General features: G+C 39.8%; 1 protein-coding gene across 6 annotated transcripts in view; it reads left to right on the top strand.

Annotated features, from left to right (window-relative positions):
* The window catches only part of SLC4A7 (solute carrier family 4 member 7), an 86,740-nt gene that overhangs the window by 44,641 nt on the left and 27,338 nt on the right, over positions 1 to 14,761 (top strand). For all 6 annotated transcript variants that reach the window (XM_068982797.1, XM_068982799.1, XM_068982798.1 and 3 more), the window contains 6 exons: positions 1,772 to 1,878; positions 4,079 to 4,253; positions 7,820 to 7,953; positions 9,121 to 9,366; positions 11,178 to 11,283; positions 13,966 to 14,127. In XM_068982797.1, the coding sequence (XP_068838898.1) occupies positions 1,772 to 1,878; positions 4,079 to 4,253; positions 7,820 to 7,953; positions 9,121 to 9,366; positions 11,178 to 11,283; positions 13,966 to 14,127 (930 nt within the window). The remainder of the gene's footprint in view (positions 1 to 1,771; positions 1,879 to 4,078; positions 4,254 to 7,819; positions 7,954 to 9,120; positions 9,367 to 11,177; positions 11,284 to 13,965; positions 14,128 to 14,761) is intronic.

Below are 14,761 nucleotides of genomic sequence, written 5' to 3'. Positions count from 1 at the left end.
TTGTTGGAATAACCCAGCTTAGGCTTTGAAGTGTCTGTAGTCTTTGTCTAATGTTTTATTTAAGTTGCTTCCATCTCCATTTGTAAGTAGATTGGTTTATAGATTTTTGTGCAGTGTTTACATTTTGGTGTCATTAAACTTGTTTCATAAAAACAGATTTGTAACTTTTCCTTTTTCTGTGCTTTAAACTTTAAGTGGCTTAGAATACTTTGATTCTAGAAGTTTGGAAGATTTTTTAGTAGAATTTTCTGAGCTTGACTCTTGTATGGTAGACTTCAACAGCTTGTTATTTCTTCTGTGGAAATTGGTTTGTGTAAGCGTTCTTTTTTTTTCTGGAGTCAGTTTTGGTAAGTTATATTTTCCTAGAAAATTGCCTATTTTACTCATTTTTGGTGTCAACTTTGGGAAAATTTTTTTTTAAGTATAGTACCCATTTTATCAAGATTTTTCATTTAATTGCATAGGGTTGTGCTGTGTAGTCTCTCTCCCTCACTGTATATTTATATATTGTGTATAAATAAAATGTGTGACTTTGCCTCCTTGTCTTATCTTTGGTTGTATATCAGCTGATGATTTAATCATATTGTTCTAATAGAGCAACTTTTAGTATCTATTTCAGTTCTCCTTTTTAAAAAAGTATATTGGGTTTTGTAACTCAGCTTCTGCATTTAGCTGTTTTATTCCTTTCACTTTCCTTCAGGAAAGACTTTTTTTCACATTTGGTGAGTTAAATGCTTAATACATTTATTTATGTTCTTTCATTATTCTTAATATAAGAGCTGCTTTGTTTTCTTGAATGATGCTTTTGCTGTATCGCATCAATTGTGATGTACAGTATTTTCATTAGATTTGTTTTGTGGGAGTTCAGTAATTTTGTTTCCTCTTTCCCCTTTGAACTGTGATATAAGTTAGTTTTAATCTTGACGTTTTCAAATGGTAGTTTTAGGATTATAGGTAAGTCGTGCTGCTTTGGAAACACTGAACATGTGGCCCAGGGGGCTCACTGCTGTGACTGATCTGGGGGCGGCCCTGGGATGAGCACACCCCCACCCCATGTTTTCCTTTCTCCCCATCCCTCTTCTTTCCTCTCTCTGTCTCCCTTCTCTCTGTCCCTCTATTGCTCTATTCCCACGTCACCTCTCCCCCAGCCCACTTTTTTTTTGGTCCAGTAACCTCTGACCTTTGGAGGTAACAAAACTTGCTCCCTGAGGAGGAGAGTATCTTTTATCATGAGAATAGTACTCTTGAATTTGTAATAAAACATAATAGGGAATTGATTTTTATGAAAATTCATTTGATGACTCATGCTACTTACATCTTAAGTATTTAATAAGAAAAAAATGGCATTTACTTTTTTCTTAATGTAAAGTATAAAGGACATTTTTTCAGTAGTAAACATGAATAAGGGATTAAAATTCTAGTTGAAGAAATGTTTTATTAGATTTTTATGTCCCTGTTGCTGAGTAGTAATTTGAAATGATGTGTGTGAGTGTTCTATAGTATATTTGATGTTAGATTATAAAATGGAAAATGCCAGTATAAATTTGAAATATTAACAGAGACAAATTTTAGATTCTATTTCAAAGTGCAGTGTCTTTAAAGTGGAAGTTGATACTAGGAAGCATTTTTCTTTCGAGGAGTATTGGTTAGACATATGTAATCAATGGGAGAGCTCATGTTCCCTTTAACGAAGATGCTATTTTGGCTTCCTTAATACAGGATTCAGAAAGATGTGTATGTGTTGTTGTTTTTCTTTTTTTGTGAAATGCAGGAAAAGAGAAAGATTCCTGTATTTTCCAATGGATCTGCCCCCAGCTCAGGCGATGCCCCGAAGGAGGCAGTGCACCACGCGGGGCCCGAGCTCCAGAGGACTGGACGGTGGGTACAGACGCTGCTTCCGTGCGGGCGTCTCTCGGGGGTAGAGACTGATGTGATGGACAAGGCAGAGACATGCTTTTTCTTTGCAAGTGTTTGGAAATTAAGTTTGTCTAGTATTTTTCCATATTTTAAAAAATGTGTATTGTTTTCATAGGCATATAATATTAAGGATAATTACTATGCATTTAAAAATAGTTTACTAGAATATATTGGGTTCTGTGTACTAGGATTTAATTTAAAACAAAACCATTATGCAGCATATATTAAGAATACTGTAGTTCTATAGTAGGTTAATTTAATTGGCTGCACACACAGAAGATTTCTTGAGAACGTGTGGTGTCCTGTTGCCATTCCCATAGAAAGTCAGAGCAGTGGGAACAGAGAGGAACCGCAGCCATTGTGTTGTGTGTGTGCAGAGATGTGACACTCTTCCATGAGCAGCATACCATGAGATGATGTGAAATCAGGCAGACAAGCATATACTCTCTGGAAACCTAGTTAGAAAAATTGTTGCAGAAGTAAATTCTTGGGATAAAAAATAGAAATATGGCCAGGTACAAACATTGTCTTAGAATTTTTTGTAGAGATAGAAAAATACCATGGTATTGCCATAGGACAGAAGAAAGCATGTGGATAGTGATACTGTTTGCCCATTGGTGCTCCCTATGAGCTAAAGATCTCGGATCTTAAATAGTAGTAATCTCTGAATATACTAGAGTAAGCCTCTGCCCCCATGCAAAAGGTGCTCATTTGAGTTATTAGTATTGTTCTTCAAACTGAGGTAGGGTTAGTCGCTAACAAGTACAAAGTCAGGCCCCTACTGATCATGTTACCTGAGAATCTCATATAAATTTTTGACTTGATGATATAGTTTCATTAACTAGTTTATCATTGGCACCCTTATTTATTATTATAAGTTGGCACCCTTTCCTTTATAGATTTTTTAGTCCCATTGCTGTCGTATTATTTATAGGATAACTTCTTCCAGCTGTCAGTGTATGTTTAGGTTTATTACACTATTAACTTTGGCAACTACTGGAATGGTAAAGTTTGAAACATCTAGAGCGAGAGTCCCCAGCCCCGGCCCTGGTCCATGGCCCGTGAGGGGCCAGGCCTCAGAGCAGGGAGAGCGGCGGGTTCACAGCTGACCCCCGTCCCTCACATCCTCCCAGGCTGTGGAAAAAGTGTCTTCCATGAAACTGGTCCCTGGTGCCAGTAAGGTTGAGGAATGCTGACCTAAAGCATTTGAAAGCATAAAATTAACTTTTTCAGTGTATTTTTCTGCAGTAGGGATTTAAATGATCATGCATTTTATAAGTCACATAATCTTTGAGAATTACTGGTTTGCCACCAGTGTTTACTGAGTATCTGCTGCTTCTCAGGCAGTATTCTAAACCCTGGAGAGAATAGCAGTGAAGAAGACAAGGTCCCTGCTCCTCACAGAGCTTGTTTTGTAGTGGAGTGCTTTCAGATCAGGTGTATCCAAAAGTCTGACTGAAGAAACATTGAAATGAGAAGGATTTGATACACAAATATAGATTTAAATGTACTAATTAAAACATCTTTGTTTTATTAATATACACACTGGTTTAACTACATATACAGTAAATTACACACACTGAAATAGTTTTTAGATTTTTTTCTAGACCAGAAATATTTATGTGTTTGGAGTATTAATTTTAAAAGTAAAATTATTTACTTCACTCCTGAGTGAACCTAAGCACAGGTACTTAGTAAAGGGCATTTGGGGACTTATGATTTATATTATAATTGCATTCCTGGTATTTGTCACACTTGCCTTTAAGATTTATAATGTAGATAATGATTAATAGCATTGCTCACACACATTTTCATAAATGGGCTGTTAGGTCCTATTTATTTTTATTGTGCGTTTCCTTGCACATTTGTGCTTGATATTTTGCATTTACTATTTAAATTGCTTGCCTGTAGCCTTTTCAGTGTATAGTCTGTAAGATATAGATGTTTGTGTCTCTTTTAATTTAGTGAGATCTACCTTTCCGCTGTCAGTGGACTAGATTAAATGAGTGTGTCTTCTAAAATTTGTACCATTATTTATATAGGATATTAATTTTTGTTGACAAATGCTAGGCACCAGCAGTTTTATGTAGCCCATAGTTTTAGTGTGAACAGCCAGAATCCTCTAGTGTACAGTTTGACGAGTTTCATCTCACCTATTTAGGCTTTTTGGTGGTTTGATACTTGACATCAAAAGGAAAGCACCTTTTTTCTTGAGTGACTTCAAGGATGCATTAAGTCTGCAGTGCCTGGCCTCGATTCTTTTCCTATACTGTGCCTGTATGTCTCCTGTAATCACTTTTGGAGGGCTGCTTGGAGAAGCTACAGAAGGCAGAATAGTGAGTACAAAGATTGGTAGTGGCCAGGCTCTTAGCTCCTCGGAGGCAAGTGTCGGCGTGCATTTGTCTCACGATTCCTACTTTTATTTGAAGAGTCTACCCACAGCATGATTAACCCGTCCCAAAGCAGACTTCCCCCAAAGGTAATTGCTGTGGAAAACATGGGGAAGCCATTTGAACAGGAGAAGATGCACAGTTGAGGTAAAAAAAAAAAAAAAAAGAAAAGTTTTTCATGGCTTGCTGGATGAATGGTTTTATCAACTGAGTAAAAGGCTTGTATTGTCTTTGTGGGGGGAGAGGGTGGGGGTGTTCAGATGGACTGAACTCGTCCCGGTGGGTCGTGGGTGGGAGAATTTATCGGGGGCGGGGTGGTGGGTGCTCCTTGTCCTTCAGGGCATCACAGGACTAGTTAGAGCCGTGTGATCACCAGTGACTCATCTGCCCTGGTGGGTCCACCGGGCAGACGGTTGGGAAAAAGGGAGCATGATTATGGACAATGATGGATTTTGAAGTGGTGTTTCCTTTAATTTTGCTGTTACTAAACTTGTGTGAAAGTTGTCAAAAGTGTTAACTGGAAAGTATAACTGAAAACGACATCTGTACATTGACACAACTAGAATGAAATCTTTTATGTTTTGTTCTGGGTAATTCCATGCCGGGCTGTGATTACAGAGCCGCACCTGGTGCTGTGTGAAACTGAGAAAGTGACTTCTGTTGCTGTTTATATACATTTTAATGGCATTTAAGTGAGACAGTTTGTGATTCCTAAGTGTATTTTGTTTAATGATATTTACTCTTTAGAGAAAGTTTATTTTTTATAGATCTTAAGCTTTTTAAAAACCCACCAAACCTAAGTAGGAATTGCTTATTTCAAGTATTTCATAAGCTGAACATGAGGTAAACCTGACAACTGAAATTTCCTTTCAACTCAGTTTACTTTCTGTTATTTAGATTAATTTACATTGTTCTTTTATATTATTATATCAGATATATATAGATATATATTTAGTAAGCTGCTTAAAGCAGCTGTCACAAGTTGTATGTGTATTTCTGCTGGTCCCCAAGGAGGTGTGTCTTGTCTGTCACCGTCACGGAAATTCTGCTTCTTCCTCTTGGACTGTCACTCGCTGGCTCCCCATCTCATCCTGCTCTTTAGTACCCTATGTGTGTGATAGCACTCTAGACGTTGGAGGAGTATGGACACGGGTAAGACACGGGCGTGTGTCTTCTGTGCTCTGGGTCCTAACCGAGAGGAAGATGAGACAGTGTATGTGCAGTTCTTCTGTCGTGGTGTGCTGGGCAGCGCACGAGTGAGATGAAGGAAGAGCTATAGAAGCTGTAATTACAGAAGCAGAGAAGTCAGAAGGATTGTGCAGGGGCATGATACGGAGATGACGTGTGTATTCTGATGCTTTATTGGAACTTCAGGTAAAAGTGGAGATGTTAGGAAGTGTAGATCCGGAGTTTCTGGAGTGGTAGGAAAGAAATACAGAGTGGGAAGCTGAGATAGATGAGGTTAGCACTTCAAAGGGAGAGGAGAAGTGGGAAGTTATCCCTATTTCTGGATTGGAAGAAGGAGGAGAGTGAGGAGGAAGTGGCCCGGCAGATTAGACATAGGCACAGCCGGAGCTTTGAGCGAGAAATCAGGACGGTATGACTTTGCAGAAACCAAATCAGAGGTAGAGAAAGAGGCGACAGGAGCAGGGGCTGGCCCGCGCCCTGCAGTGGGGCGGGTGAGGGGGTGCCAAGGGTGGGCTCCTGCTGGGCAGCGTGGAGGCTGAACGTGGGTTGGGGAGGCAGCAGAGTGGGGCTGTGATTTCTCTAGGGAAGGATGGGCTTTGGTTTGGCAGTGAAGATAGAAATGGTTTAGAACTTGGGAAAAAGGAGATCTGGGTAGAGGAACTAGTGAGTGTAGCAGTGAGGGGAACGGTAAGGAAGGTCTCCACCCGCAGAGTCTGCTTTTCCCACACAGCACTGGGGGGGAGTTCATTCTCCACAACCCCCAGCCCCCTCCCCCCCAACCATTAGTGTTTCTTTATCTGCCATCTCCTGGTTTCTGTTTCCCTGCTTTCTATTTCTGGGTGACGTTTAGACATTTTTTCCCTTTGATTTGAGCTCTAAATTCATTCCTAAATATGCATACTGTAATTGAACCAAGGATTTTATAACAGCTTAGCAGTGTTTTTTGTCTGTGGGCAAGAAAACACATGTATCTCATACAACTCATAAATATATTGTTAACATGAACTCTTCCTCATTTTGCCAAAAGTGAAGTCTATATGTGGCTTTGATCCTGTTTTTATACTAAGAGTTGAATGTCTCATTCGCGACATAACTGTTTCTGCTGTGAGTTAGATTTTGACATGCTGTTAGTACTGATGTTGAGAGCTGCTACTGTTTGTTGAGTGCATCCCATATGCCAGACTGTGTTCCTGCTGGTGTTTTCAGAAACACTGCTTCATTAAGCTCCCCTGGCTTTCATCACCCACATTCAAAGGTGAGGAAAGGTGGGCTGGGTGAGTTTGAGATGTGGCCATGGTTCAGCAGCTCAGCTCACAGGAGGCGGTCTGCTTCCTCAGATCTGGTTCCCTGGAGCCCTGATCTCTGCCTGCTGCTCGCTGCCTCCAGGTCCAGGAGGGCTGTCTCTCACAAGCGCCTTCTCTTTGCTTTCCCGATGCTAGGCTTTCCCTTTTCCTGGTCAGTATTCCAGCTGACCTTGATGTTTGTGATTGGAAACTGCTTTCTTTCAGCCCCTACCTCTCTGTCCAGTGGCAGAGTCTGTATCTGTACACTTTCCCAGCTGATCACCTAATCAGTTAGGGTGTGACATTGGTGGCGAAATGAAACTGGCCTACTAGCTCTTAAGATTTTTGTGAGTCTTTCATTTTATCATTTTAACCCAACTTTAATGGGTTTTCCTGTTCTGTGGTTTCCAGGAGATTTTTCATTTATTTGTGTTAAGCATTTCATTTTTTATATTTATTGGTTAAGCCAGTCATATTAGAATAATCTCTTTAAAATGTGTGGGAAATTGTCTTTGGAAATCAATTTGAGAACAATAGGACCACGTGATATGTCTTGTTCATCTATTTGAAGGAGTAGATTTTTTTTTGGAACACACTGTATCAAATACTTCAGATACTTTTTATTTTCTTAAATGAACTATTTTGGACATGCCAAAATATTGGAAATAATATATGCATCTTTGTCCTCCCCATGGGCTTCAGAAGTAAACCATGTTGTGTAGAGGGGGTTGAAGCCTCTTGAGTCTGTCTTCCATGTACCCCACTCTCCCTGCCTCCCACAGTGTTGAGCTTTAAATTAAGGTTGATTGCAAAAGTTCACCTCTAGTATGCTAAAACAAAACAATTTTGTAGTGTATTTAAAATATGTTTTTAATTTTCCTTACTTAAATGTTAAGTTTGAGATTTAAAGTTGCATTTGCTGTATTTTTTTAAACCACTTGATTAATGCTTTTATTTTGCAGGTGTCTTACATGTACTACAGTAGGTTAGAGATGTGTTCACGATGTATTACTTTTATTCATTTCTTCTCTCCTTGAACAGAGTGCAATAGAGTCTCTTTTTGGAGCATCATTAACTGGGATTGCCTACTCGTTGTTTGCTGGGCAACCTCTCACAATATTGGGGAGCACAGGTCCAGTTTTAGTGTTTGAAAAAATTTTATTTAAATTCTGCAGGTATGTAACAGCTCTCCACTTTTCACATGTGTTTACGTAAGTGTATATTATATATTATTGTATTAGCTTTAATTAAAAGTTCCCTGTATATTTATGAATAGCTGGAAAAGAGGCTCTGATCAGTGAGTGTATATAATATATATATATATTTTAATATATAATTCTCAGTGTTTGGGACTACTGTGTGGCAGACACTCCTCTGGCTCCTGCTGCCACCCCAGGCACCTTGAGTATAAAGTCCGTGCGTTTGAGTTCTGATAAGCATGGCACGTGAGGGACAATAAAAATCCTTTGTGTTAGCAGATTTCAGCCTAGTAAGAAGGTGTTAAATCTGAATTAGGTATTGTGCAGTATGCCGGTCTTATTAGGAAGTTTAGAAAGAGGTGCGTCTAGGAGGCTGATGCTGGCTCTGCCAGGCAGTGGGTGGGGGTTGTTCACGCGCGGGGTCGATGCAGGCCTCTGGCCTGTGGCCTCAGAATTTGACCCAGCAGTACTGTCCCTTTTGTGAGAGCAGTGCAGCTGGATGTTTAGCCTGGAACAGCTTGATACTGTTACATGTTTGATTCACCTAATTCCTCTTATTCTGGTTCTTTCTTCCCTGAGCAAGCTGATTCGGATCTGGCATGATATGCACATAAACAGAGAATGTAGTGGCCTGACCTGTTTTAGGCTCACTTATTTGAAACTGAGTTGGAAAATGAGTCACGCTGTGGGTGGCGCTGGTGGTGGCGGAGCTAGTGGTGGGGAAGGTGTGACGGTGGGGCAGGGGTGTGGCCGCCCTGTTCACACTGGCGCCCTGGGTCTGCAGAGAGGGCAGCACACATCCAGGTGTCCTGGAGGCCGGCGTCTGTCGCTTATGCCTCATAACTGGTTTCTAAAGTGAGCTCTTTGTTTTTAAGTACATATTGCCTGGTAGGTTTTCACTGTAGAACTTGTATAAGTTAAATATAACCGTTAAGTCTAATAACAAGCTAGTCTTCAGTTGAAGCAAAAAAAAAACACATAGAGCTTTCTCTGGTCATTATTTTGTTATTCCGTAATAAGCTGTCTTTTAGAAATCTCATGTTTTTGTACTGTTCTTACTGCTTATTATGGAAATTTTAAGTACCAGTACTGTTTGGCATGTATATGTTGATCGTGTCTACATTTACTTTTCTTTCCAAACAGAGATTACCACCTTTCCTATCTGTCTCTGAGAACCAGTATTGGTCTGTGGACTTCTTTCTTGTGCATTGTTTTGGTTGCAACAGATGCAAGCAGCCTTGTGTGTTACATCACGCGGTTCACCGAAGAGGCTTTTGCAGCTCTCATCTGCATCATATTCATCTACGAGGCTTTGGAGAAGCTCTTCCATTTAGGAGAAACATATGCCTTTAATATGCACAACAATTTAGAGGAACTGACCAGCTACTCGTAAGTGTCTCTATTTCCCCTAATATTAAAATGTATTTTTGCAGACGTTCCAGAGCAAAAGAAAACAGATTTTTTTTTTTTTTTTTTTTGCAACGTGGTGCTCACTGTATATCAAGCTATAACTACCCAACTGGCAATACGGAGGTTGACTTGTTTGTTACAGGTGAGATCTTACCAAAGCGCTCAGTGAACGTAAATGTGACTGAACAAATTCAGTCACTGTTATTCCATGAAACAACTTGTCTAGGTGTATATATTTTTGATTTCATGTTTAAATTGGATTGGCCAGTTTAAGTTCAGTTGTTTGGCAACTGCCCACCATCTATTTAAATATTGTTCATGTTGTGCATTTTCATTTATTTTTGTGGATGTTACTTTAAAATATAATTTCAGTATACTGTTGTATGCTGTTTAGTGGATTATTTTCTTTGTGATAAAGCATGAAATGAAAATATTTTAAGACTCAAAAATAAAATGGGATTTGAGAAGTAATTATAATAGTTGCAAACGGTTGGCAGACATTTAAACGTCACGAAGGTTATTAAAACTGACACGTTCTGAGGTGGATGCCTGTATTTGCTGTCCTGCACACAGTTAATATGAGCTTGAGCCTACATTTGGTGAACTTTCAGAGAGGAAGATGGTGGCCAAAACCCTTCCTCCTCCTGCCCCCAACCCCGTGCTGCCGCGTCACACTTCTCCCCCACTGTCCTCCACACTCTCAGCTTTGATGGACAGAGGACGGAGGAGTCTGCAACTTCCTGTAAGATACTGACCTGTTTGAAAATATTAGCGACCCTTCGATACCAAGGCTATTTTGTGTCATCTTTGTTCTCAAACTAGTTATTTTTTTTCATGTAAGTTTTTGTCTTCTCTCTTTCCCTGTTACTCTGATCTTTAAGAAGTGTGAGCATGATTTTCATAGCTTGTGACAGCAGCTAGAGGATTGTTGCTGTGTATGCAAGTCCTTTGTTCAGCTGACATTTTGTGGCAGACACTGTGTTGAGTGTTGCTTAATATTCATATCAGTATTAGTCATTCACGTCTTTGTGAGTCATTCGTGTCATAGCCCCTTTTGTGTATGAAGAAACTGAGGCTCTTTAAGGTTAAAACTTGACTTGGGTCAGATAGCTAGTAAATGACAGAGCCTCCGTGAATCCAGAGTCCAGCCTCCCACGTTTTCTCAGACAGCTCATGGTCCAGTTGAGAATATTTTTGTTTGTTCTTTTCATTTTTTAAATCAATATTCAGAGATTTGTTTTCTCATGTGTGTGTCTCTAGCTCTTTCAGGCAGGTCAGATAGTTCTGGGTATGAACTGAATTCTGACTAGTTTGACTCTCCTAGTGCTGTCCTGAAAAATGAGGTTCTACCCATTACTTTAAGGGTGACTCTTAAGATGAATAAAGGAATTGCTAGAATTCCTGGAATTAACAAGAGTAGAAGTTGTACTGGTTCCCAGTGCCTGTTGTGTGTGTGGGCAGCGGGGTGGCAGCAGCTCCATGGGGTTAAATGATGAGATTCAATGGAGGCGGATCATGTTAAATGTGATGTCTTCCCAGATTTTTAAAGAAAATAGTTCTGCCCCAAGGGATGTGTCCAACTAGTTGCATTAAGTAAGCATTTTCTTTATTTATGTAAGCCAAACTTCATTCCATTCCATTGTTTCTGAAATGTTTTCACTTTTTTTCCATGCATTATATTATAACATGGAATAAAGAAGCTAAAAACTACTCCACTGTGTGACTGGTTTAATACAGTATAAACATGAAATTCAGAATCCTTAAAACTGTGTCCAATTCTGATTTCTTAGATGTGTGTGTGTTGAGCCTTCTAACCCTGGCAATGAAACGCTGAAGATGTGGGAGGAAAAGAATGTGACAGCCCGTGACATTCCCTGGGGGAACCTCACTGTGTCTGTGAGTATAAATGAAGCGAAGGCTAGTGCAAACAGTTAACCTCGTTCTTGAGCTTTTTCTGAGTAAAATGAAGTGAAAGTCGCTCAGTTGTGTCTGACTCTTTGCGACCCCATGGACTATACAGGCCAGAATACTGGAGTGGGTAGCCTTTCCCTTCTCCAGGGGATCTTCCCAACCCAGGGATCAAACCCAGGTCTCCTGCATTGCAGGCGGATTCTTTTTACCAGCTGAGCCACCAGGGAAGCCCAAGAATACTGGAGTGGATAGCCTGTCCGTTCTCCAGTGGATTTTCCCGGCCCAGGAATTGAACTGAGGTCTCTTGCATTGCAGGTGGATTCTTTACCAGCTGAGCTACATGGGAAGCCCCTTTCTGAGTAAACCTATGTTTTCTTTTTGATTGATGAATATCGTTTTCAGAATAGTGTTGTGTTGACCAAATAAGAATTATCCCATTTTTAAAAATCATATCCTGAAGTGTAGAAGCTGAAAAAAACGGAACCTGAGATCAAGAGAAGAGAGATCAAGATGGACTATGTTTGGCTTCCAGGATACTGAAAAAAAAAAAGTGAAAGTGTAGTCGCTCAATTGTATTGACTACTGTAGCCCTCCATGCCCCTCTGTCCATGGAATTCTCCAGGCAAGACACTGGAGTGGGTAGCCATTCTTTTCTCCAGGGGACTTTCCTGACCCAAGGATCGAACCTGGGTCTTCTCTGTTGCAGGCAGATTCTTTAACATCTGAAGCACCAAGGAAGCCCTCCAAGATATTAATTATTGGAAAGATGTGAATATGCTTTCGGGTTTCTAGTTCCTCTTGGATTCATATGCTCATTGGCCTGTGGTTGTGGGTCCTGAAGTTAACAGTTCAGCAGCTCGCACTTGTCCTGCCTTCTGTTCAGTCTCTCTCTCTGGGACCCGCCTGTTCAGGAGATCGGGAATGCTCAGACTGAACCTGTTTACCTTGAAGAAACTAGTCTGACTTGAGAACTGAGAGAAAGAAAAGGAAGAAGAGTAGAAATGTATAATGAGCACCTACTGGGTGCTGAAGACTGTTACACACGTATTTTTGTATTTTGTTGGGAAATACTGTCCTAGCTCTAGAGTAGCTGTTTTGGTCACTTCCCAGGTTGGGATTTAGAAATAAAGGTGTCCAGTGACGCTAGCAGTATCAGTGAAAACCCACCATCTCCTGAGCTGCCTACTCTGGTGCTGTTTATATCGTGTAAGCAATTGTAGGTCATTCCTTTCTCTCGTAGGGTGATAGTTAGCTCCTGAATATGCAGTTGGAGGGATTTCGTCTGCAGTGTTGCCCACTGGTCCTTGACATCTGTGCTGTGCGGTGCAGCAGTCACTGGCCACGTGTGTCTGTATTTAAGTGTACAGTAAATAGAGTTAAAAGCTGGGTTTCTTGGCTGCACTAGACGTGCTCCATGTGTTCCTGTCGTGTGACTGGCCGCTGGCTGGTTGTATGGGCGGTATAGATTTATGACAGCTTGCCAACACGGATGGTTCTGGGCGCAGTGTGGACACAAAGCACGGTGTCAGTAAGTCATCAGCTTAGAATAGTGCTGAACTATTGTGTATTGAACAAGTAATTTTTGTTCTGAAAGAGAGTTAATAGAGGTGTTCAGATGAAAGTGATTTGTTAAAAAAATAAAAACAAAATAACTCATTTCATGTTGAATAGGATGTCCTAATATTTCAGATTACTTATATGGTCTGTTCAGTGTGGGTTTTTTTTGATACCCAATAGGGCCATGTTAAGTTTCTTTGTATAGCTGTAGCTTTTATTTCTATGATCCATGTTATAAACTGTAGGGTTACTAATGTTAGCACACAGAAATTGAGAATAATGGATTCTCAGTTTGGCTATTGAGAATACATCAATGGATTCTCCTTTGGCTATTTTTTTGTTTCAGTAAACCTGATTTGTTATGTTTTGAAAATGAATCTCATTAGAATATAAGTAAAGAGAAAAGGACTTCAGTTGTTTTCGTTAATCTCTGGTTGTCTTTCAGTTATTCTTTTCCCTCAAAAGGAAAATCAAGTCAATATATTTCCATAATTGTGCTATATTATTTATATTATTGATTTTATTAATGGGAATATTTCAGTGGTTCACTTTACTGCTTTAATCTCACCTTTAGAAAAGTCAGAAAAAAGTCAAAAAAGCCAAACACAGTTTTTACTGTTGAGTTGGATTTAGTATTATAGCCATCTCTTATTCAGCATTGTAAAGGCAGAGTAGTAATTTTCTGACTTTTGATTTTATTTTAAGCAACTTGTTCAAAAATAATGGAAAGCTAGCAAAATTGCTGACCAATGACACAAACAAAATATTTGGGAATTAACGCTCAGTAGATAAACCTTTCACTAAAGGAAATAAAGAGTTGAAAGGAGGGGGTGTCTGACATAGTAACTTGACAGAATACACTGTTTCATTTCAGTGATTTCTAAGGCGCACAGGTTTGTCAAATCATTGCCTCTCTGAACTCAAGATATGTTTAAAAATTGATTGTGTTTTAACGTTGACTTGATGGTGAGTTTTTCTAAGTGAAACAAAGTAATGGCATGTCTTTTGATAAGTAGCATCTTACAGTCAAAGAAGTTCCTCATTAATTTATTGGATCTCTGAGAATCCCCTTTATCCCTCCCTTTTCTGTTTTTCACCCCTTTTTTTCAGGAGTGTAAAGTCTACCATGGTACATTTGTAGGATCAGCGTGTGGTCTCCATGGACCTTATATTCCAGACGTGCTCTTTTGGTCTGTCATCTTATTTTTCACAACGTTTTTTCTGTCTTCATTCCTCAAGCAATTTAAGACCAAGCGCTATTTTCCTACCAAGGTAATTGGGGTTTAATTTTGGAGTTCTTGTAATTCTCATGTTTTTAGTTTTCATTTCCTTGATTTATTTCAAAACAATAAGGTACTGTTTGAGGTTAGTAATGTTATGTCAAGTAGCTGTAAGGAAATTATTCACAGTGAAAAGTGTAGCAGACGGACATGTGGACATAGGGCGGAGGAGGAAGGTGGGACGAACTGAGCACAGCATTGACATACACACCGCCACATGTAAAACAGATAGCTAGTGAGAAGCTGCAGTATACCACGGGGGCTCAGCTCAGTGTACCACGGGGGCTCAGCTCAGTGCTCTGTGACGACCTGGAGGGGCTGGGTGGGAGGGAGGTGCAAGAGGGAGGGGGCGTATGTGTATACTGGAGTTAATTCACTTCATTGTACAGCAGAAACTAAGACAACATTGTAAAGCAATTATATTTGAACAAAACTTTAAAGGTGTGTATTCCCTGTCTGAGCTAACAATAGAAAGACAGTGGCATCAAGGGACGTGATAGGTTAGTTGTGAAATGCGTTTCTTTTGTAGAAAATATTAGTTATAAATGTGTTTCACTGATGCATCATCACTAATTAAAAAACTCATTCACACTTTCTAGCGGCATATTTAATCTGTAAAGGATAAG

The sequence above is a fragment of the Capricornis sumatraensis genome, chromosome 10 (assembly GCF_032405125.1).
Source record: "Capricornis sumatraensis isolate serow.1 chromosome 10, serow.2, whole genome shotgun sequence".
NCBI lineage: Eukaryota > Metazoa > Chordata > Mammalia > Artiodactyla > Bovidae > Capricornis > Capricornis sumatraensis.
This window is presented reverse-complemented; position numbering and strand designations above follow the sequence as displayed.